Source organism: Protopterus annectens, chromosome 10.part0 (genome assembly GCF_019279795.1).
Source record: "Protopterus annectens isolate FY-2018-M chromosome 10.part0, PAN1.0, whole genome shotgun sequence".
Lineage (NCBI taxonomy): Eukaryota > Metazoa > Chordata > Ceratodontiformes > Protopteridae > Protopterus > Protopterus annectens.
In genome coordinates this window covers 1,421,833,960-1,421,858,916 of record NC_056744.1, presented here as the reverse complement: position 1 = coordinate 1,421,858,916, position 24,957 = coordinate 1,421,833,960, and the positions used below count along the sequence as shown (strand labels likewise).

The window sequence follows — 24,957 nt, the reverse complement described above, 5'->3', positions numbered from 1 at the left end:
TAGGTGTAAGAGTTGAGGGAGTTTGAGCCAGTCTAGGTCTCTGAGGGAGACACAGTGGTGGCTGGGATAAGTGGCACCGGTGGCAAATTTTGCAATTTTATTGTAGCAGGCTTCGAGTTTGTTTAGGTCAGACTGTTTTAGGGTTGTAAGTATAGGTGAAGCATAGAGTAATGTGGATAAGAGTTGTGAATTGGTGATCTAGCTTGTTTGGTGAGGTATTGGCGGTTTCTGTAAAGGGCACCCAGTTTTTGGTGGACTTTTTTATTGTCAGAGAAATGTGGGTGTCAAATCTGAGATTGTTGTCTATCTGTACACGAAGTAGTTTGGTGTGGCTATTGGTGATATGGAGGTATTGTCCTTGGCCAGGATATTGAAATGAAAGGTGTTTGTGGTGGATTTGATTGGTTGGAATATAAGGAGTGTGGTCTTGCTTAGGTTGAGGAGGAGCTGAGCATTAGATAGCCAGCTTTCAATGGAAGAGAAAGATTCTTGTGTGATCTGTTGGAGTTCTGTTAGTGTTTGGGCTGAGCAAATGAGGGTGGAGTCATCAGCATACTGTATGAGTGAGGTGTGTTTTGTGGCAGTCTGCAGGTTGTTTGTGAAGAGGGAAAAGATAAGGGGGCCAAGGATGGAGCCTTGGGGGACCCCGAGGGTAACAGGGAGGCGAAGGGATATATCATTATTCCAGAGTACTAATTGCTGGTGGCCATGTAGGTAGCTATGGAACCAGTTAGTGGCTGATGTGGAGAAGGAAGGGTTGATACAGTACAGAGTAGTTGGTTTTGAGACACAATGTCAAAGGCTTTAGATAGATTTAGAAATACAGCGGAGGAGAGGAGGCAATTGTTTTTGTGCTGAAGGATAGTGTTTGTGAAGGAGATCAGAGCTGTAGTTGTGCTGTGGTGTGGCCTAAAACCGTGCTGGGTGTTGGCGAAGAGGTTATTATTTAGGAGGTATTTGAAGACCTGTGAGTTTATGCATTTTTCGGGTATCTTGGAGAGAGGGGAGAGGATGGCTATGGGGCAGTAGTTTGAGAGGTCAGTGGAGGGACCACCTTTATGGAGGGGAATGATGTGAGATATTTTCCATAGTCAGGGTACATAGGATTCGGATATGGAGCGGTTTATTAGTATTGATATTGGATAGGCTAGGACATCAGCTGCTATTTTTAGGTATTCAGCAGGTAGGTTGTCGGCTGCAAGTCTAGTGGGTTTTAGTTTAGTTAGGAGTTTTCTTATGTAGGAGGTGGGTACTGTGGAGAGGATGAAGGAAGGGAGGGGTGGATTAGGGTTGGCAGAGGGGGGAGTTGATGTAGAGAAGTGTTTTTTGGTTAGGGATAGTATGGTTTCTGTGAAATGTGTATTGAAGGAGTGAACTATGCTGTGGGTGGAGATAGGGGTGGTTGGTGGGGGGGTATTTGCTGTGGGTGGAGATAGGTGTGGTTGGTGGGGGGGGGGTTATTTTTCCGGGACAGAGAATAGCGTTAACTGTGGGCCAGAATTGTTTGAGGTTACTATTTGAACAGTTTAGGGATGTCTGATAGAAACAGGCTTTGTCTGAGTTTATTTGTTTTTTTTTTACCTTATTTCGCAGTTCTAGGAATAGTTGCCTATCTGAGGGGTTTTTAGTTTTGCGCCAGAGTTCCCATATTTTATCCCTAGCTTTCATTAGGCCTAAGGTGTCTTTTTGTAACTAGGGGGATTTTTTATTTTGGATTTTGGTGTTTCTTTGGGGGGCATGGGAGTTAAGTATGTTGAGGAAAGTACTGTTAAAGAAGTGAACTGCTTTGTCTAAGTGGGTGTAGTTTAGAGGTGCCCAGCTGATTGTATGAAGGGAGGAGAGAAAGGAGTTTGCGTTGAAATTAGTTTTACTGTGGACAAGTCTGTAGATAATTGGTTTGATATTATTTACGCGGCGTCTTATTAGGAAAGTTGGAGAATGGTCACTAAGGGAGTCAGGTAGACAGCCAGATAAGTAGGAGTGAGAGTTTTTGTTTACTAAGATCCAGTCAAGAATGGTGTGATTATTAGGGTTTTTATTGATCCTGGTGGGGGATTGTATTAGCTGTGAGAAACCGTGGAGATTTAGGTGGTGTATAGGATGTTTGTTATTGCAAGAGCCAATTGATGTTAAAATCTCCAAGAATGACAGGTTTTTGGGGTAGGGAGAGATTTGCCCAGTGTAGGAGGTTTTCCATGGATGGAATATTTTGGCCTGGTGGGAAGTAGCATCCTATAATGCTGAGTATTTTTTTAGGGGTTACTTTGATAGAGGTGTGGAGGATTTCTTCCTTGCCAAACTGGGGGGCTGATTTGGTGAGAAGTTGGATATTGAGGTGGTGTTTGTACAGTAGTGCAACACCTCCTCCTTTCCTGGATAATCTGTCCTTGTGGAGGATATTATAACCAGGTGGGAGTATTTCCTCACTTTTGATGTGGGGTTTGAGCAGGTTTCTGTTAAGAGAAGGATGTCGGGGGAGTACATGTTTATGTGGGCATGGAGGAGTTGGACTTTGTTACAGATACTTCTAATGTTTAGAGACATTATGAGGAGGTCATTTGGCTTTCTGTTGTTAGTGATTAGGGTGGTGTGGGGTTTGTGGGAGGGTTAATGAGTTTGGGGCCAGGGTTGGGGTGCACGTCTCCACAGAGAATGAGTGTGGAGAGAGTTCTGAGTATGTGTTTTACATAGTCATTAAAAAGTTTGTCATATCTTATGGATAGTTTGTGTTGATAACAGTGGGAGGCTTGATACCTGAGAGGTTGTGCTGGCAGAAGGAATGTTGTGGTATGGGCTGTGAGATTATACAATGGATGTCTGATGGGAGTTGATGTAAGGGTGCATTGGAAATGGTTGGGGCTTATAACAGTGCTGTCATGGTAGGATGTAATGTAGTAAAAAATGTGCAAGTAAGGATTACAACTGTGGTTGAGAATGACATACTTTTGCTGGGTTAGATAGTAGTTTTAGAAAGTGGGTGTGATAGGGGTGTGGAGATATTGGATAGGTGTGGCTGAATTGGTGGATTGAGTTGGGAGTGGTTGTAGGTTGTAGAATAAATGTGGATGTGATGAGGGTGGGTGGAATTTGGGGGCAGGGAGGGGAGCACAGTGAGGGGAGTGAGCGAAGCATGGCTTAAAACCCCAGGCTAATGCTTGCAGGGTAAGTGAATGACTCACTATAAGTAATAGTGCACTGAATATATTTTATACTTATGCTATGTTAGTAAAATGTGCACTTTGTGCACTTGAATAAGTTATATTTTATAGCCAAATACTGTGAAAAGCTTGCTGGGAAGAATGAGGAACAGTATTGGGTGGGAGTGTGCTAGAGAGAGTGCAGGGAGGGCTCAGCATTGGCCTGATCGAGTGTGTGCTGCTCACTTTGTATAAATAAAAAAAATAGACATACACAGTTTTGCTGTAGTTTTACTTTGAAAGTAAAACAAATGTCAAGCAGTTGCAGTTTCTTAGGGATGTATAGCTTAGTTTAGTTCCCGCGTTGTATAGGTCTTGGTGGGCAGAGACACAACTGGATAATCCAAGTACTTGTAGGGAAAAAATGTGATGGAAAGAAAGGGAGAACAGAGTTAAGCTATTTGAATTATAGGGCAGATAAGTGGAAATAGAGTAATAGACAGGAGAAATAATTTCCAGCAGAAATCACACTACACAGCTACAATATATAAAAAAAAAAATCACAGATTGCACTTTAAAATCTATCACACATACCAGTACCCTACAATCCAGCAGAATTACACTACGCAGCTACAATATGGAAAACACGAACAGTTGCAGTTTAAATCTAATACAAATACTAGTAATCCTGCATTCTAACTAAGCAGATAAAACCCACTTCTGATGCTGAAAAGGTCTTTTGAGAAGCTTACTAAGCTGCGTTTATGTGAAAAACAGTTAAATAGCATCCACCGCGATTCTGGCAGTTTAGTCAGTCAGCGAGTGTCAGATTAGGCTATAATACTAACAGCACAGTTTACAGAGGAGTAATAACAGCAGTTTATAAATGCAATTAGTTGAACACTCATTCATTGGGTCAGACAACAGTTTTAACAGTGCCGGATCAAATAAAAGCATGACACAGTATGTGACAACTAAGCATGAGTGCAGTCAAACAAACGTGAGACACATATTATGGAGAAATGTCTATCTGTATTAAAATTGTGATTCTATGAATTAAAAACACAAGTAGATGTATCAGTGAACATTAATCATTTTAATTTACAGGGAGTACACACTCGATTCAGGTCACCGATTTAAAAATGGCATCTAGTGTAGGTAGTATAGGTGTGCTTTGGTTGGGGAGGAGCCACAGCAATGACGAGTGAGTTAAACCCCCAGGCTAATGCTTGCAGGGTAAGTGAATGACTCACTATAAGTAATAGTGCACTGAATATATTTTATACTTATGCTATGTTGGTAAAATGTGCACTTTGTGCACTTGAACAAATTATATTTTATAGCCAAACACTGTGAAAAGCTTGCTGGGAAGATTGAGGAACAGTATTGGGTGGGAGTGTGCTAGAGAAAGTGCAGGGAGGGCTCAGCGTTGGCCTGATCGAGTGTGTGCTGCTCACTTTGTATAAACAAAAAAGTTAGACATACACAGTTTTGCTGTAGTTTTACTTTGAAAGTAAAACAAATGTCAAGCAGTTGCAGTTTCTTAGGGATGTATAGTTTAGTTTAGTTCCCGTGTTGTATACCTCTTTTTGGGCAGGGACACAACTGGATAATCTAAGTACTTACAGGGAAAAAAAAAACAGTTTCGCTGTAGTTTTACTTTGAAAGTAAAACAAATGTCAAGCAGTTGCAGTTTCTTAGGGATGTATAGATAAGTTTAGTTCCCGCGTTGTATAGGTCTTGTCGGTAAGGGACACAACTGGATAATCCAAGTACTTGCAGGGAAAAAAAAAACAGTTTCGCTGTAGTTTTACTTTGAAAGTAAAACAAATGTCAAGCAGTTGCAGTTTCTTAGGGATGTATAGCTTAGTTTAGTTCCCGCGTTGTATAGGTCTTGGTGGGCAGGGACACAACTGGATAATCCAAGTACTTGCAGGAAAAGAAAAAGGGAGTACACACTCGATTCAGGTCGCCGGACTTATCCATGGCTTTTGTGCAATGAGGTTCAAACAGTGATGGACGATGCTAAACATTTTAAGTATTATGGCATACTAGCCTTCCTGTTAGGGATGGTGGGATAGGGGTTAGAATATACGTATATATTTTTTTATCACAGACACTTTTATTGAAATGTCACTTAAGACATAAGCAGACATACATTTTCGTATCATTTCTTTCTAGATACAAACTGCTTACAATATCCATGTTATCATTTCATCTTCCAAGTTTCATATATTCCACAATACTTACATTACACAAAAGTCAAAACTCTTTCCTGTTTCATGCATGCAAAGAATGATGTTACAGTTTTACAATGTAGGAAAAACTAAACTAATGACTCTTTCTTTGTGTCTATAGTATATCCTCGAACGCTTAAAAAAGCGAACGCAGATTGATCGAACTTATTTTCGCGAAACTGCAAAATATCGAAGCAGCAGAAACTCTCATTTTTTCCTAGGGAAAGAATTTGGTTGTCCGTTTCTGTTGCTTCGGTATTTCAGTGTTATGGTGGAAAGTTACCGGTCGGATTCAGGTAAGTGTGCAATTGTGTGAATGTGAGTGTTAGGTTGAGTTAGGTGCGTTAGGGTTAGGGCTCGGGTTAGGTAAGTGTGCGATTGAGTGGACATGAGGGTTAGGGCAGATTTAAGTGAGTTAGGGTTAGGGAGCGAGTGAGGTGAGTGTGTGATAGTGACGGACCTTAGGGTTAGGGTTTGGGTTAAGGTAAGTGGGTAGTTAGTGGTGTGTGCATAGTTTAGTGTAGGGTTAGGTATCAGATCTTAGGTGTATGTGTGTGGATTTCTGTTTGTTTGGTGTGCTTGCGTTGTGTGTATGTGTTTTGGACCAGCGATTTTTTTTCCCTGGGAAAATAATCACTGATCTGACAGTTCGAGATTGTAAGCTTTCGCTTAAATTAGGTCGATCAATCAGCGTTCGCTTTTTTAAGCGTTCGATGATATAATATAGACCCTCTTTCTTTCCAACTTTCTTTCATCTTTATGGTCACATATTACATATTTTGTTTACAGAGTTTTTTTTATTGTCAATTGCTCAAATGATCAAGCAGTAATTTAGGACTGTGCCACTGTGACATGGAAAGGCTTTCAAGTTTTAAGAAAAGCATGACTTCTGAGGGACATATTGAGTAGCCTGATAGCTGTAACTCAGACTTCTTTGTATTAGACAGCCATTCATGCCATTTATCATAAATGAGCTCTCACAATTCCACCAAACCATTAGCTTGGTTCTGGTTCTGTTCTTCTTAAATAAATGCGCACACACACAAACAATGCAGATTTGAATACTACTGGCAGATTTACAGCACTTGCATTCAACTATAAACATCCTGTTTGGTCAACTAGGTCCCACCCCTTCCTGTGTCTTATGATGACAGGCACTGAAAGGGCTAGCTGTACCAGTGGAACATACATGTCATTAAAGCATGACTTGGCCCTGCACGACATCTCCTGCTGTCTTCTGGAATCACTCAAGCAGCTGGGTTGCATGAACAGAACTAGTATTTCTAAACACATTCTTGTGACCCCCCCCATTTCTGAAGCTGGAGGAAAGAAAAACAGGACTGTCAAAGTGTACTTATCTTTGGATTAAGATTCAGTACATATAAACACTTTTTTTCCCCAAAATGTTTTTATTCATATTATAACACAATAATTTAACAGTATGGTTACAAGAAAAAACAAACTATATACAATGTCCATAACAATTAATTTTGATCCTGGCTTATGGGCTTTATGAATTATAACCCAAGGCAAGAACCAAACTACATCTGTTTTGTGAAAATAAATAACTTCAAACAAATAGGAAATGCATTTGTTAGTAAGGAAAAAATTTAACGAAATGCAAGTTTTGCTTTCTTTTTGTGAATTCTGTTTTCTTTCACCTGCAGTAAATTAATATGATATGGTATAGGTTCATAGGTTCATAGGTAGGTACTAGGCTATTGACCCTACAAGCCTAGCCAAAAAGAAACCCTGGCGTTTGCCACCCAAGAAAATTATTTTCCTGTGCCCCTGTCAAGCAGAACCACAGAAGTGATCCCCGGGGTGAATTTCCTATTACCCATCCAATCATCAAGATTTTTCTTGAATAGTGTTAATGAGGAGCTCTGTTTGACAAAGATAGGTAGTCTGTTCCAGAGTATGGGAAGTCTCTGGGACAAGAATCTATCCTTCCAGCATGTTCTGTTTATTGTGGTAACAAGATTTAGGTCCCTAGAGCGTGTAGCTCGGAGGGATTGGGATTTCTTTAAGTGGAGCATGTCCAACAGCTCTGGGTTTGACATAGCTTTGTATGTTAGGCAGAGATTGCCTCTGAGTAGGGGATATGCGACGGAGTAAAGCTGAAGTTTTTTGAGACGGTCTGCATAAGGCATCTGTTTGAGGCCAGTAATCCTCTTTGTGAGGTATTTTTGCGGCCTTTCCAGTTGTTGTAGATGTCTTGTGAGGTACATATCAAAAGGGTCGTACTCTATAATGGGTCTAATAACTGAAAAATAAATATTAGGCATGTTCTTTTATGCTCAGATGACAGATGTGAGAGATAACATTTAGTAATTCCTTTATTAATATTTCTGTTTCAGCTATGATACTAGTCTCCTGTGGAAACCATGCCTAACTATATGCATTGGAACAGAAAATTAATAACTGCCTAACCAAAATGTTTGTTTGAATATGTAGCACAGCCTGTTAAAGTTCATTAGTGAAGTAATTCAACACAGTAATATGAAAAAGTTACATCAAACTAAGCAAAAGCTAAGCTTTGTAACAGAAATGTACAAATAAAAAGTTACCTCAAGTTTAAGTCGTACATCTTCTCTTGACTTGCAAATGCTGTCCAAACGTGATATTGCACTTTCTACTTGGCTGCAATATTTGCCATAAATTAGCAACCTATAACAAAAGTTTCACATTAGTAGGTGCAAAAGAGCAGATTTCATGGCAGAACTTCATTAATAAAGGAAATATATGCACTATCAGAGAAATCACATTTTTGTTGTCACAACTATACATTAGGAGGTAGTCTGGGCAATTAAGGGAAGAAACACCTCAACATGAAACTTATCACATCTCTGCAGATTGCTACAGATTAAGATAAATTTTATTTTTATAAAATAAACCACCAACACATAAAGGTCATAAACCTCACACTATAATATTGAAGCATTCACATCTTTTTTTGTTATACTAATCCTGTCAGAGTAACCAGATGTTGTTCTGAAGTCAGTTATTAAAGTCAAATAGAAATCAGTCAAATATGTACATAAATCTCTCTCTCTCTCTCTCTATATATATATATATACATACACATACATATATATCGTAATGCCGCAGTGGTGCAGTGGGTTAGCATTGTCACCTCACAGCAAGAGGATCTCCCGTTCGATTCTCGGCTGGAGCACCTTCTGTGTGGAGTCTGCATGTCCTCCCCGTGGTCGAATGACGTTAAAGACATGCAGGTAGGTGCATGCGTGAATGGGTGTGCCTTCTTTGAAGGTTGGGCATCAGGCTAGCAACTCGGCACCGTAAAAATCCACTGCCAATCATTAGCGGGCTGGAGTTCCGCTGTGGCGACCCCTAACTGGGAAAAGCCAAAAGACATTACTATTGTGTAACATTTTTTAAAAACAGTAAGTTAAGAAAGTCCCTGCCAGCCTCATGTCACACCTAAGTTTGTTTTAAATATGAAATTTAGGAAGAACTACATTTCATTTCTTTTTTATATCTAACCTTATCATATGATCAAAAAGCCAAGCCAGTATAAATATACTGATAAAAAGTAAAAAAATGAATGAATGACGACCTCATGGATATGGATATCTGTATCTTATGTAAATATGCATAACCTTTGAACAGAGTCACTCTGAGTAACCACAGCCCAGCTAATACGGTGAATTATGAATTTGGCCTGGAACATGAAGTATCTTACTAGAAAAGAATCTCAGCACAACACCAAAAAATCCAGTATCATGATATTAAACTTGCAGAAGCAATAAGACAGAGCTGTTTTATCAAATATAGGTTAACAAGTGAATAGATTAATCACTCTGAAGGGGTGTCTTAGACTGACCATAAATAGTGTTAATAAAGAGGCCTTGTAGATATTTCTACCTTGGTTACTTTGTCATGATTAAATGAATATGTCATACTAGGGGAAGTCTTTGTTATCAAGGACTGGCAAAAGAAAGGCTGCCCTTAATTTAAGTGTATGTTTACACCTTCCTAACAAACCTAAGAAATACTACATCAGTAAAATCATCTTATTATATTAGAATATCCCACACAGAGAATTTGTTAATTTCTTTATAGATACAGTTGTTGTTGTTGCGCCCAGTGTTGTTAGAGAAGCTTACGTTGGCACCTTTTGAGCCAGCAAGCTCCTCTTCTGTTGTTGTTGTTATGCCCAGTCTTTTATGCTGTCATGCAAAAAAGCTTGTTAAAACGAAAGAGGAAAAGGGCCTTTCCAGCAGCAAAAACATAAGTCGTATATAAAACACAGTTTCAGGTGAAGGGCAAGCTACCACCCCTCCTCTGAAGCCCCTAGATCCCCATTGCTTGGAAATTCTGTAAGCCTACTATGAAGTTGATATCCTCTGTTAAAAAAGGCCAGTAAGGCAGGCATGAGTAACTTGTTGTAGATGCACTAACTGACAGAATACAAGAGCTATCCATGGACTATAAGCGTTGCAAATTAATCCAGAAAGTATGCAGCAACCTACAATGTTTGTGAACAGATGTCTGAGTTGCATCACAGTAAACTGTTCTCTGCACCATTATGAGTAACATTTATCATAGATGGGGAGATAGGGATAAAAAATGGCCCCCTACCCTCCACATGATGTATAACAACCTCTCTGAACTTTACTTTTCATAAATCCATCTGTCAAAAAAAATCAGTAAAACTCTACCCGATGTAGGTCTCACCCAGTGCTTTTTTGTACACAAAAAGGTGGCGGTATGCATACGTTGCATTTGGGTCAACCCCCCGCCAAAATACTTTATTTTTCTCTAAATCCTCTTTCATGAAAAAAATAAATAAAATCTTCTCTCTTAATAATACAATCAGTCTCTTTTCACAGCAAATTATTAAGGATGATAGTGGATAATAATCTCCTATTACTTTGAAAAAGGTTACTTGCTATGGGGATTATTACTAGTAAATGATGAATCATTGTAACGATATTCATTTACAGCCATTAAATCGCAGTTTCAAAAAAAATCAGAAACCAGGAAAACATGTGTTAAGTAGTCCATGGATTATACATACTGTATATAACATGTACATGGGCACCCCCAGGATTTTCTTCAGGGGGTGCAAACCCCTAGTATCCCTTTTGGCTATTAGGATTGTTTCAATTTTAGTTCCTAAACCTTTTCCCGCAAATTTTTTTTGCAAAAAAAAAAAAAAAAAAAAAAAAAAAAAAAAAAAAAAAAAAAAACCACCCCAAAAAGAAAAAAAAAAAAAAAAAAAAAATAAAAAAAAAAAAAAAAAAAAAAAAAAAAAAAAAAAAAAAAAAAAAAAAAAAAAAAAAAAAAAAAAAAACAAAAAAAAAATAAAAAAAAAAAAAAAAAAAAAAAAAAAAAAAAAAAAAAAAAAAAAAAAAAACAAAAAAAAAAAAAAAAAAAAAAAAAAAAAAAAAAAAAAAAAAAAAAAAAAAAAAAAAAAAAAAAAAAAAAAAAAAAAAAAAAAAAAAAAAAAAAAAAAAAAAAAAAAAAAAAAAAAAAAAAAAAAAAAAAAAAAAAAAAAAAAAAAAAAAAAAAAAAAAAAAAAAAAAAAAAAAAAAAAAAAAAAAAAAAAAAAAAAAAAAAAAAAAAAAAAAAAAAAAAAAAAAAAAAAAAAAAAAAAAAAAAAAAAAAAAAAAAAAAAAAAAAAAAAAAAAAAAAAAAAAAAAAAAAAAAAAAAAAAAAAAAAAAAAAAAAAAAAAAAAAAAAAAAAAAAAAAAAAAAAAAAAAAAAAAAAAAAAAAAAAAAGGGGGGGGGGGGGGGGGGGGGGGGGGGGGGGGGGGGGGGGGGGGGGGGGGGGGGGGGGGGGGGGGGGGGGGGGGGGGGGGGGGGGGGGGGGGGGGGGGGGGGGGGGGGGGGGGGGGGGGGGGGGGGGGGGGGGGGGGGGGGGGGGGGGGGGGGGGGGGGGGGGGGGGGGGGGGGGGGGGGGGGGGGGGGGGGGGGGGGGGGGGGGGGGGGGGGGGGGGGGGGGGGGGGGGGGGGGGGGGGGGGGGGGGGGGGGGGGGGGGGGGGGGGGGGGGGGGGGGGGGGGGGGGGGGGGGGGGGGGGGGGGGGGGGGGGGGGGGGGGGGGGGGGGGGGGGGGGGGGGGGGGGGGGGGGGGGGGGGGGGGGGGGGGGGGGGGGGGGGGGGGGGGGGGGGGGGGGGAATTGGCTTAAATTTTAATTTAAGGGAGCCCAAAAAAAAAACCCCAAATTTTTGGGTTGGAAAAAACCAAAAAACCCCTTTTGGTGGGGGCCAAAAAAGGGAAAAAGACCAAAGGGTAAAACACAGAAAGTACAGTTGTGTTTTCCAAAAACTTTTTCCATAACAGGCATCCCCCAAAAAGGGAAATACCTCTGTGTAACATTTATTCGTGGGTCATGTACCTGCTTAATGTGTCTGCCACCACATTGTGATCTGAGGGAAGGTAAAGTCCCTGAAGGGAGACCTGGCTATGAAGGGCTGACTCGCAGGCATATAGGTTAGTCTGAACAGGAGGTAAGACTTCATTCCCCCCTGCTTGCTGAGGTACCACAGAATAGTGGCATTGCCAGTGAATTACCTCAGCACCCCTGGAATAAGTTTAGGTTTGAAGATTTTCAAAGCAAATTCAGGGCTCTCAATTCTTTTATGTTGATATATTCATTTGCCTATGTAGGAGACCACACATCCCTGAACCTGCAGGATTATAGAGTCACCCTCCCAGCCTGTGCCTGAAGCATCTGTGTATAACTCTATGTAAGGCAGGGTTGGCTGTAGGGGAGACCAGGATTTTTGGTTACCTGAAGTATCCACCAATCCAACTCCTTTTTTTATGCAGGGTAGGAGTGGAATCATGAAATCCAGGGGTGGGAGTGTTTCACCCAGTCTTTAGAAACCATTGAATTTTCCTCATGTACAGTTTGGCCTAGGGAACCATGGGGATAGTATATGCCATGAACCCCAGGAGGCACAGGAAGTTCCTGACAGTCATAGATTGGAGGGGTGAAATGCTCTGGAAGCAAGAGGTGAGAAACAGCACCTTTTCTGTGGGTAGTGAAGCTAGCCTCTTGTTTGTTTGGATCCTGAAACCCAGAAAAATGTGGTCTCGTGAAGGGTCAGAGAGCACTTCTGACAGTTTACAGTGAAGCCCAGACTCTCTAGAAGGGAAATGGTGAAGAAAAGAGCCTCCTGAAGTAGGTCTGGTGATTGGGCTTGGATAAGGAGATCGTGTCAATAAGGGAAGTTCTAAACTCCATTCCCTGCCATCTGCAGAATGCTATGATAGGAGCCAAGCATTTTGTGAAGACACTTGGTGCCACAGAGAGACCAAAGGGTAAAACACAGAAAGTACAGTTGTGTACACTTACCATAAATGTAGATGTTCGAGTGTATTCACTGTTGCAATCATTACATTTGGGTTATCTGCTTGCAGTTGCCCTCAGTCGGCCTGATTAACAAAGTCTTGGGTCCTACGTTGGTTGCTGTCTCTTTTTCCGTGACATCAGGTCGTCATGGGTATAAAACATGCAGCCGATGTCATTACATCAGTTTTTCTTGCCCCAGATGTCAGGTGCCCCCCTAATGGGAAGCAATTAAATCTATAAATATACAAGGTTATACCTCAAACAAAAAAGCAAACACACCAAAAAGCTTTTAAGCATTGAGAAGGAGAGAAGAGGTATAGCCAAAAGAAGTCAGGGGCTGGAGGGAGGGTAACCAGGACTGCAACAGAGAATACACTCGAACATCTACATTTATCGTAAGTGTACACAACTGCACTATGTTCTTCATGTTTCACTGTTACAGTCATTACATTTAATTAGATTCCCAAAACTAAGGATGGGAGGAGGAATTAAGATAGCATTAGGACCAGCTATAAGGCCTTGCAAAACTGCAGTGGCAAAGCCAGCTCTGGATTTAGAAAAAATCTGAGAAAGGCTGTAGAGGTAGATGCAGCCCTGGTTGAGTGGGGTCTGATCCCCTGTGGGACAGGTTTTCCATGGTGCTTACAGCAGAAATGAATGTAATGGCCTATCCATTTGGAAATGGTTTGCTTTGAAATAGCCTTCAACAAATGCCACCAGCAGTTATTCATATTTCCTTTGAGGTTTAGACCTGTCCAAGTAGAATCAAAGTTGTCTGTGCACATCCAAGGAGTGCAGAATCCATTCCCCTTTGTTCTGCGGATTAGGAAAGAAGGTAGGCAAATGAATGGACTGATTAAAAACCACACTGGATACCACCTTTGGCATGAAAGAGGGATTGGTCCAGAGGGACACCCTGTCTGCATGAAAGATGATGAAAGGCTCCACTGCCATAAGGGCCTGTAATTCAGATACCCTTCTTGCTGAAGTGATGGCTAAAAAGGAAGCTGTTTTCCAAGAAAGGAATTTTAAATCTGCAGTAGCAGCTGGCTCAAAAGGAGGAAGGGTAAGCTTCTCCAATACAAAGTTAAGGTCCCAGGCTGGAGTTGGAGCTCTCCTGGGTGGTCTTAATTTTTTGGCCCCTCTGAGGAACTGCTTGAACAGTGGAAGAGAGAAGAGGGGAAGTTCTGTGTTATAATGAGCTGAAATGGCTGAGGCGTGAATTTTTATGGAGGAAAAATACAGGCCCTTGTGAAGCATCTCAGTTAAGTATTGTAAAATCTGAGGTAAATTGGGCACTGCTGGGCTCATCCCTTGAAATTGGTTCCAGGCACAGAATCTTTTCCATATTTCAGCATAAGATTTTCTCGTACTAGGCCTCCTTGCCTCTAAAATGACATCCATCACTGGTTTACTGAGGGATGGTAAAGGACAGCTTAGGTAATTAGCCAGGCTGCTAGGTTCAGTGTTTGAAGCTGAGGGTGCAGAATCTGGTTCTCCTGCTGAGACAGCAGGGTAGGAGTCTGAGGCCTTTGCCATGGGGCCAACAGTGACACACTGCGCAGGAGGGGGTACAAGTGTTGGTGTAGCCAGGCTGGTGCAATCAAAATCATCCTTGGTTTGTCTTGTTTGATCTTTATTAGTACTTTGGAGAGGAGAGGCAAAGGAGGAAAGGCATAAACTGTTTTTTCCAGCTGAAGGACAGAGCATCCACTTTCCAAACTTGTCTGTGGGGGGTCCTTGTGCAAATTTTTTCCAATTGATAGTTCTGGGGAGGAGGCAAACAGGTCTATATCTGGGCTCCCCCATTTGCTTGTCAACATGTTTAAAATCCTTGGTTCCAGTTTCCACTCATGTGGGTCCATGAGGTTTCTGCTTAGTCCGTCTGCCAGTGTATTTAGTTTTCCTGGCAGGAATTGAGCTTGTAGATGTACTTGGTAGCTCAAGGCTGTGTTCCACAATGCCATGGCTAGTCTGCAGAGGGGGTAAGAATGTGTACCCCCCTGCTTGTTTATGTACCACATAACAGTGGTGTTATCCGTCTTTACCATTAATTGTCCTGGAAGAATGTGGTCCTTGAAGGTCCTCAGAGCATTCTGTACAGCTAACATTTCTTTATGATTAATTTGAAGGTGCATTTGAATTGGGTTCCATTTGCCCTGAATGCACTTCCCTGCCAGGTAAGCCCCCCATGCATAGTCTGATACATCTGTTGTTAGGGTTTGGATGGCAGGGGGTAGTGTGAATGGTAGTCCCTTGTTTTGGTGGCAGGCCTCTGCCCACCAAAGGAACTCTAGGCGTAGACAAGGAATGATAGGAATCATCGCTTCTAGATCCTGAGAATGTTGACACCATAGGCTTTTTAGATACCATAGTAGTTTCCTCATATGCAGTCTTGCATATGGAATTAGAAGAATGCAGGAGGCCATGAACCTGAAGGCTTGTAGTATTTGCCTTGCAGATAGCAGGGTTTTTGTGGCCACTTGTTTGAAGTAGGTTGTCAAGTGAATTTGTTTCTCTGGCATGAGGAAAGCCATCTGGGAAGTTGTATTCAAGCTTGCTCCCAGGAATATCATTTGTTGACAGGGTACTAGGTGTGATTTCTTTTCATTTATGGTGTATCCCAGACAAGTTAGCACCCTTTGTACAAAAGCCAGATGATTCAAAAATATGTCCTGGTTTTCTGCCTGAATTAGACAATCGTCCAGATATTGGTATATTTGAATATTTCTTTGCCTGAAAAATACAATGACTGGAGCTAGGCACTTTGTGAATACGATGGGTGCAGTAGATAAGCCAAAGGGCAGTGCAGAGAACTGATACTGTGTGTAGCCTGCTTTGAAGCATAGGTATCTTCTGCAAGATTCCCTGATTGGGATGTGCAGGTATGCTTCCTTTATATTTAGTGTTTCCAACCAGGCATCTTTGCTTAGCATAGGAAGCAACTGGTGAAGAGTCAGCATCTTGAATTTTGGAATCACCAAAAAGGTGTTTAGAGTAGGCAGGTCCAGGATAGGGTGCCATGAATTGTCTTTTCTGGGTAGCAGGAAAAATCTCGAGTAGAAATCTTGTCCCTTTTTCTCTTCTGGTACCAATTGAATAGCCCCTATGCTTAAAAGAGAGAGTACTTGCTTTTGGGCCTCTGCCCACTGCTTTGGAGGTAGATCTGGCCAACTGCTTGGAGTTGGTAACGTGTGGAAGTGAAATCTGTATCCTTGGGACACTATATTTAAAACCCATTTGTCCTGGGTAATGAGTCCCCAGTTCTTTGCATGAAGTGCAATCTTTCCCCCAAAGGGGCAGTCAGTTGAGAAGTACTTGGAAGTTTTAAAAATAAGTCATTGAGACAGTTTACCATGGGGGGGGTTATTACTCCCAGATTTGGAAGTGGAGGCCCCCCACTGCTTAGTCCTGTGCGTCCCCTGGGACTGAAGCCTGGGTGCTCTGCTGGATCTGGGTTTGGACTGAGAAGGTTTGGAAGAGGCAGGAAAGGACCAATTTTTAGAAGGCCAATGCCTACTAAATCTTGGAGGTTGTACTTGTAAAAAGTATTTAGCAGTTTTCATAGATTTAACTTTTTCCTCCATCTTTGTAAGAACTTCTGCCTTGTTGCCAAACAGGCAGTCCTGATTTAAGGGAGCATCCAGTAACTTTTGCTTTAACATGATCTGGCAAGGATTGCTCCTTAAGCCAAGCATGCCTTCTACGTACAGACCCAGTTACCGCAGCCCTGCAAGATGCCTCTAGTGAATCAAAATCACATTGCAATATATGTTTACCAACTTATTCAGCAGAATGCATTAAATCCTGTAAATCCTTATTTTCAGCACAAACAGGAAACAACATACTTTTCTGTTTAAGCAATCCAAGAATATGCAGCTGATACTTTAACATATGAAACTGGCAATTCAAGGCCCTATTGGCCAAAGTTACAGAAGTGTATACCTTCTTACCCCATCTATCCAGCGCCCTGGAGTCTCTATCAGAGGGGGGTAGGATTTTTGGCAGTAGTAGCTTTAATGCCCTTGGGTCCCTGTGAAATGGTTTCAGGATCCGCAGTAGGATTTTTGAAAAGGAACTTGTGAGAGTCTGGAACCTGTAATATCTATCAGGTTTTCTGGAAGCAGGCTGTAAACAGTCAGGGGCCATGCTAGATTCCGAAAAGGCATCATCAACAATGTCCAGTACAGGAGGTATAGCTAAAGGCCTGTGCTGGGATAGGAGTAAGAAATCCCTAAGCCTCTTTTTAGAATCAGAGAAATCCTGACTTTTCCAGTGAAAAAGTTCCCTGAGAGTATGCAAGGTTTCACCAAAAGAGAAATCTTCTGGGGGGGAAGCAGAGGGAATAGAGTCCTCAGCATCAGAATCCTTGTAGGTAGATAAGGGTAAATCCTGGTCATCAGAGGAAACAGAAATTTCCGAATCCTTGTCAGAAGTATCATAAGCAAACTCAGTCCTGGGTCACTTAGAGGGGGAAGGTTGGCTTCCCCTGATTAAAGTAATAAGGTCTTCAGTCATTCTTATCATTTGTTTTTTAGGCATAGAGGCCTGACCATGCAGTCTGGGTGTCAGTTTTCTAGGCATGGTTCGAGTTTTAGGCCTTGAAGAAGAAGATGGCATCAGTTTAATATGCAAGTCAGTAGGCCTGAATACACCCTCAGAAGCTGGTGCCTGCACAGCAGCTCTGGACCCATCCAAGGTAGAGACATCCGCAGGTTCCACAGTTGAAGCATCTCGCAGCATGCTGGACTCTGAATGGGTCTCAGTAGAGGCCTGCGAATCTGAAGTAGTGGGTATCAGGGGCTGCAAATGCACCTCACTGAGTACCGGCAAACTGGCGATTGGCTTAGGAGAAGCATCGTCGGCAGTTTTGGACCTCGGCGGCCTGTCTCTGTCTTTATCCTTGCGTTTTTTCGGAATCCCTGTAGTCAGATGGCTAACCGATGACATTTCTGGATAATTAAACCAAGAAACGAAATATTTTGAGGCGAAAATATACCGACAATGGATAGTGCGCTGATTAAATAAAGCAGAAAACCGACAGCACGGTACGTTGTGGTCAGGGCCTAGGCAAGGAATACAGTATGAATGAAAATCTTTATGAGGTATTTGCTTTCCACAAGTAATGCAATTATTAACTTTTACTGACATTGGTAAGGAGGAAGAAAACATTTCCCCAATGGGGTACTTAGCTTTAGTTGAAGACTTCGGTTCTGAAACTTGAAAAAGAAAATTTCAGGAGTCAGCTGACCGGCTTGTGAACTGCTTCTGCTTCAGGCAAGAAAGACGATGTAATGGCATCAGCTGCATGTTTTATACCCCTGACGACCTGACATCATGGAAGAAGGGACAGCAACCGATGCAGGACCCAAGGCTTTGTTAATCAGGCCAACTGAGGGCTACTTCAAGCAGATAACCCAAAAGTGATGACTGCAACAGTGAAACACGAAAAACATCACCAGTAAACCAAAAAACACCAAGCCACGTCAGAACAAGTCCCAGGAGGGTTTTATTGACACACACAGTTAAAAAAATACATAAATGCTAAACTGCCACTGCGTTTTCATCTGTAACTTCATCAGATGCAAAACACCATTAATAAAACCAGTCCTACAATATGTACCTTCCTAATTACAAAGCTAACCAATCACAAAACAGACCCACTTGTCATTAATTATCTAAGAAAGAGTCTATTCATTGGGTCTATATCACAATGTCGAATGATAAAAAGAGGGAACGCTCTTTTATCGAGCACTAAAAAACGAAAGCAGTAAATGTTGAACAGACAGAACAGAGATTTTTTTCCCAGGGGAAAAAAAATCGCTGCTCTGGAAAAAAAAAAAAAAAAAAAAAATCCAAACACAAAATAATGTTCCCCCCACACTCCCCCTACTTAAATATACCAACTCCGAGATCACACCACAGTGGAGGAAATGGCAAAATCCCGAAAACAGCCCAGTGATTTTTTTTCCCTGGGAAAAAAAATCGCTGTTCCGTGTTTTAGTGTTCGATAAAAGAGCATTAGCTCTTTTTATTGTTCGACTTCGTAATATAGACCCTATTCATCACCACAAAGAACGGGAAGAAGAACATTAAAATTGTTTGCTTAATGATCAAAGCAAAAAACAAGGATTATATAACCCTACCATTAATTAAATCTGTCTTAAACCCCATCTTGCATTACAATTAAATATGTCATAAATATATATTAGTAGAAAATCGCAATAAACACATTCCTTAAAAAACTTCAGTAGTATGCACGAGTTTTAATGTATGTTTTAAACGAGTGTGTCAATAAAACTCTCCTGGGACTTGTTCCAGCGTGGCTTGGTGTTTTTTGATTTATATAGAAACGGGTCTACTTTAGAACAAAGAAATGCCACTTACCCGAAACCCATATCACCGAGATGAAAACACGGACAGCACCAACACACCAAAGTCCAGGAACACCAACTAACCAGTCCAGGTAAGTAACCATCAGCCATCCGACACAAATATGTAAACAGAAGAAAACCAAAACCATCTATGTGGGGGCTGCACCCCCCCCACAACCCCCATAACAAAATATACCAACTCCAAGATCGCACTATCGTGGCAGTAAGGGGCAAAGTTCAACAGGATGTCCAAGGTGTTATTTACCTGGAGTGGTTATTCAATATTCCAGGACATCGGTGTGTCGGTGCTGTCGGTGTTTTCATTTCGGTGATATGGGTTTTGAGTAAGTGGCATTTTGTTGTTCTAAAGTAGACCCAGAGAAATTAATATTGTAGAAAAACAGTCAACCATTGTAAATTCCCCAGTGATAAGGCTGCGAAAATGTAGGATTTTTGTGTGGAAATGCCTGCACAAGTAATTTTATACCCAGTCAGGTTGTGCAAAATGTTCCCTGGCAGAGATCAAAGCTACTGGAGATACCGATTTAAGTTAAGTGAGTTCAAGGATGATCTAGGGTAATGGTAAAGGAGCTCATTGATTAAAATGTGACACTTAATGAAGAAGTGATGCTAAATGAGTGAGACAAGACATCCAAAAATGAGTGGTGCTTAACTATCATAGTGATGCTTTTGACTAAGAAGCAATTACTAAAAAATGGAAAATAACTGATAACACTACAACATAGGATCTGGTATTCACAACTGAGAAGTACTGAGACAGAGCAGAACTTAAAGGCATGCTCAAACATGAAGAGGAAGGAAAAGGGGAACAGCTGGCTAAAGTACACACAGCTAACAGAGCAAAACAAAGGGCACACATGGTAGTAAAAATGAGCACAGTTGCTGCCACGGGAGAATGGGATGTAACTATTGTAAATACATGGGTTGTATTAAATATTATATTGGAATGCAGTTAAGGAGGTTTAGTTCAGGGGAGCACAATTAGCTAAAGCTAGGGTACTGTTAAATATTCCTTTCAATATCTTTCATGTATGTTTTTCGTATATATTAGTTGTTATAAGTAGTAATTTGATGTAAAAGCACTGAATAACAAGTGGTATACATATCAAATAAGGCAATAGTAACTAGAAGTCATGGATCAAAGCAGACTATAATAGGGTTATGGATAGAGTCTTAAATATTCTTATAGGCAGACATCTATTCTTCCTGGTCACTGGTGGATTGTGAATTTAATGCACCATGCACATGGATTGCACGGTTTGCATGATGTTAAAAGAAGTTGGAAATAAACCAGTATTTGTACTACAAGAATAAAAAAAAATTATTTCCCTTTAGCTGGAAAAAAGAAAATTCAACACTAACTGGTGATTACCAGTGATAATGCCACCTACTCACAGGTGTTAAGGCTCTTTCAGCTCATAGCACATGAGTAGAAAAGATACAACTTCAAAGAAAAACAGCAGAGCAGACTTGGTCTTAGTAAGTACACCCAATAACATCATTTTCAGCAGATGCTATGCTAGATGCCATTAGCCACAATTACTCAGTCTTCGCTTGCTTTATAAAAATAATTTCTCAAAAGTACTCAGTTTTGCTTTTCCAGAAAACACCTAATTTTGATTTGCTTTAATTTGTTAGTGTAGCAAAACAGGTTTGATAAAACTTACTCCAGGACTTAGACCATGATATTATAGTCCAGCTCATCAATAACACCTTTAACACACTAATTTCCATGGCTTGTATTAAAAAAAAAAAGAACTAAGGCAGGGATACTTCCCTTGGTTATGTCAGACATAACAGCATTAATACTCCAGTATGACTACCTATGGAAGTAATGTCAATCAATCACAAATCCCACCATGTTCATCTACAAAACTAGCTATGAAACTGTGAACAGTAAATGTAAACCTTTTACAAACTAATAATACACTTATACCCTCAGAATGGTTTATGGATTTTTTTTGTTATCGGTTTACTTATATTCCTTAAATTTTACACAAGTGATAAACATCTTACTTCCTTTCTGCATCCAAGATAATACATTTAGACTGGACATTCTATTGTATTTTATCTCATGCATTGTATCCTTGATTGTACTGCCTTTGGAGCTTTTTTCCCCGGGCCTCCACTGAAAATGGGTACTTCTTGGCCCAGTGGACTTCCCCAGTAATCAAACTGAAATAAATAAATAAATAAATAAATAAATATTTTTTTGTTTAATTGAGTTGGAGGCAGGAAACATATCTAAGCCAAGAACTGGTATGGCAGGGAATTACTGTTGAATGCAATATCAGTAGCTTGTACTTGGGAATTCATTTGCTTTCAGCTGACCTTGTGCTTTAACATCTTATATGGATCCTCCGGTTAACAGTAATATTAGCACCTCGCAAAGATTTATTTTCTTCCCCTCCCATCTTTTTCAATTAATTATCCTTAGAAAAGAGTCAAGGAAGAGAGGCACTTGACTGCACATATTTTATCCTCCAGAAAGAAACCCTGGCTTCCATCAGTGTGTGCCCACCAACGAATAGAGTACTTAGAGATACTTCATGCAGCCAGAAGCATTTGACTGACTCCACAAAGAGAGTCAGAAAATCAGAAGAACATGAGAGTTTTTTTTCTTCCTTATTATGACTAAAGCCTTCAGATATATTTTTAACAAAACTTTTCTTGATAACATCTGTGATGCCCGTGCACTGGCCCAGTAATCAAGGAGCCTAAAAACACACAGACACTCCTGGGGAAGGCTGGCACAGGTTCTCTGGCTATGCCCCCTTTCTGTCCAAACTATAAATTAGTACCAACTGCCACCGACCACTACTATCAGCTACTATAAAGCCCCTTACCAAAGGGTGTCCAATTTTACTGTGCAATATTACTGCCATCCAAACAGTGTGACCAGAACTTTTAAGGCTAAAAACATGCAAGTACTCTAAAGCTTAAACTATCTCTACACAAAACAGCCACAGTTGAAAGGTTTAAAATATTTAATAATAAATAATAAAAACACAAGACAATACTTATTACTTCAACACAATGACATTACAGAGTTCATAAATCACAGGAAATACATTAAAACAATATTGTAGGATAGTCTGACATAAATACAGAAAACAGCCAGACTAATCTGGCTATATTCCTATCTATCTCTAAGAGAAATCACTGTTCTAAGTACTACTTACATACAGAGCAAGCAAGTGCTGGTGAGTGGATGTTCTTACTAGATCCAAGACAAGATACAAAATGCTGTTCTTTCTTTCTGAGATAGCCCTTTCATTGATAATGCACATTACTGCTGGGTCATTTCAGATTACATCATTCTTGACACCTCTGCTGAAGTTTGCCAGGCTCACCGAACTCAAACGCAAATATTTGTCCCACTCCCTCTTAAACTGGTCTGCAAATGCCCATAGCATGGGCTTGAGTGTAAAGTTTAACCTCTCAACAAGACCATTACTCTGGGGATGGTAGGGGGTGGTCTTTAGGTGCTACATCCCACAGTACTTCCACAGACAAGCCAGCAGGTCTGACATAAAATTGTATTTCTCTTGGGAAACCTACCCTGCTGAAAATCTCTAACAAAGCATTTGCCACCTTTTCCGCCTCATTGGAGAACAAAGCCACTGCCTCAGAGTATCTTGTAGCATAATCTACTACCACTAGGATATACTTTTTCCCTGTGGAATTTGGGATATTCAGAGGCCCCACAATATCCATAGCTACCCTCTGAAATGGCTCCTCAATCACAGGCAAAGGCATCAAAGGAGCTTTCACCTTGTCTCCTACCTTGCCTACCTTTTGGCACTGCTCACAGGTCCTGCAGTATCCTGTTACATCTCTGGAAATTCCAGACTAATAGAAGGTCTGCATAATACGTCTCTTTGTACATTTCATGCCCATGTGACCTGCAAAGAGAATATCATGGGATATGGCTAGAAGTGCCAGATGGTAAGCTCTAGGCACTACCAACTGCTCTCACCTTCTAGCCCTCCCTTAGGGGTCCACTCTCTATACAGTAACCCTTTGTCCCAGTATACAGATTCCCCCTTCCTTTGAGAATCAGGTGCCTTACTAGCTACCTGCCTCAGGCCTTGCAATGTAGGGTCCGAGAGCTGAACCTGTCTCAACTCTCTCTTTGTAACCCTTCCCAGCTCCCCTTCCACGGGAAGTCTGGTATCCTCTGACAGCGGTGCCTCACTGTCAGCCTGGGTACTACTACTCACCTCTGCCCTTGCAGTCACTCTGTCCAAGGGAACCAGTACCCAAAAGCAGCTGTGGTTCACATTCAGTCTCACTGCTACAGGGTGGCTCCCTCCCTGAAGTAACCACCTCACCAGTCTTGGCTGCAAGTGTGCAGTCTGTCTGGGTATCTCCCAGGCTACCAGACCCACATGCTTGTCTCCAAGCCTGAATGCGTGTAACTGCATGAGCACACAGTACTGTATTACCAAAATCCTTCCCTATCAGGACATCTGCAGGATGGTAATTTGGTACTCTTGTTATTTCAAGACAACCTACTGTTGGCATTTTGTCATTCCCACTTACTGGCTCTCCCACCTTTTTCTCCCCACCTTGCCTTCATTGACATCTATATGCTACATGTCCCCATGGTTGCAATTAAAACATTTAATCCTAGGTCCTGCATGTGTACCTGGACTAGTGACTTCCCCTGTTACTGGCAGATTCTGTTAGGGCAGTCTGGGCTGCCCACCATGGGTTCCTTTAGACCCATGAGCAGCACTAGGTGTCCCTTTCCTGTGCAGTGATGCCCTGCTTGCTAGGTATTAGTCTCCCTTCTTCCCCAGCTCATCTACAGTAAGGCATTGTCTATCAGCTAATCACATTCTCATGTTCTCAAGCAAAGTGATAAGGGCTTGTTCCCTCACAAAAAGGTCTGCCAGCCCTTCAAAGGTGGTGACTTGACATCCACTCACCCACTATGAAAATAACTGTTTAGTTCAGCAACATATTCACACACATTTTCATCTGCCTTGTGTCTATGCTCACAAAACTTTTTCCTATAACTTAAGGTGTTAGCTTAAATAATTCTAGCAAACAATTCTTTACAGAATTATAATTTAAAAAGTCTTGTCAGATAGTTTGGACAAAACAGTTACAGCTTTACCATGGAGTAAGGGGGTCAGGAACTGTACCCAGAATCCTTGGTCAACATTATACGGTTTACATTCTTTCTCAAACATATAAATGAGACTATCAAAATTATCCCTCTCTGTAAATTGTGGAAGAAATTTACTGACCTTTGTTGCTTCTGGGGTTCGGTTACTCCCTACCCCATTACCTCCATGACTCTGGTGAAGAGTCAGCATCTCCTTTTCATGTTGCCTCTGCCTCTCCTTCTCCTCAGGTTCCAGGTGTAGCATTTTCTCATTCTCCTCAGCCTGCAGACGTTGCAGTTTCTCATTTTCCTCAGTCTCTAGACACCTCAGTCTCTCTCTGTTGCTTCTATTTCCAAATGCTTGGCCTCCAACTCTAGTCTCTTTAGCTCCAGATGGATTTTTAAGTCCTCTGTAGAAAGGTTGAGCTGTCCATTCTCTGAGCGTTGCACATCTCCACGGCCAGTCTTATCCTCCTGGCTGCTATTCTCTGATGCAGCTGTGACCAAATTTGCAATTATGTCTGCTTTAGTCAGGTTTCCATGCACCAACCTTTAGCCTGGCACATCTCAGCCAACTGGCTCCTGGTCAGCTTGCCATACTCCTCTGCTGACATGCTTGCCTGCTCTCCCTCACTAACTAAGCTAACAAAAGAAATAAAAGAATTGTGATATGAACTCTGAATGTTCACTACATGGCTGATTTAGAGTACAAAAACACCTTCAGAGATTACTGTACACAAGGTACA

At 41.0% G+C, this 24,957-nt stretch overlaps 1 protein-coding gene across 3 annotated transcripts in view; it reads right to left on the bottom strand.

Annotated features, from left to right (window-relative positions):
* VAV3 (vav guanine nucleotide exchange factor 3) overlaps positions 1-24,957 on the bottom strand; it is a 2,320,370-nt gene that overhangs the window by 1,130,286 nt on the left and 1,165,127 nt on the right. For all 3 annotated transcript variants that reach the window (XM_044086042.1, XM_044086044.1, XM_044086043.1), the window contains exon 9: positions 7,945-8,044. In XM_044086042.1, coding sequence (XP_043941977.1) covers positions 7,945-8,044 — 100 coding nt within the window. The remainder of the gene's footprint in view (positions 1-7,944; positions 8,045-24,957) is intronic.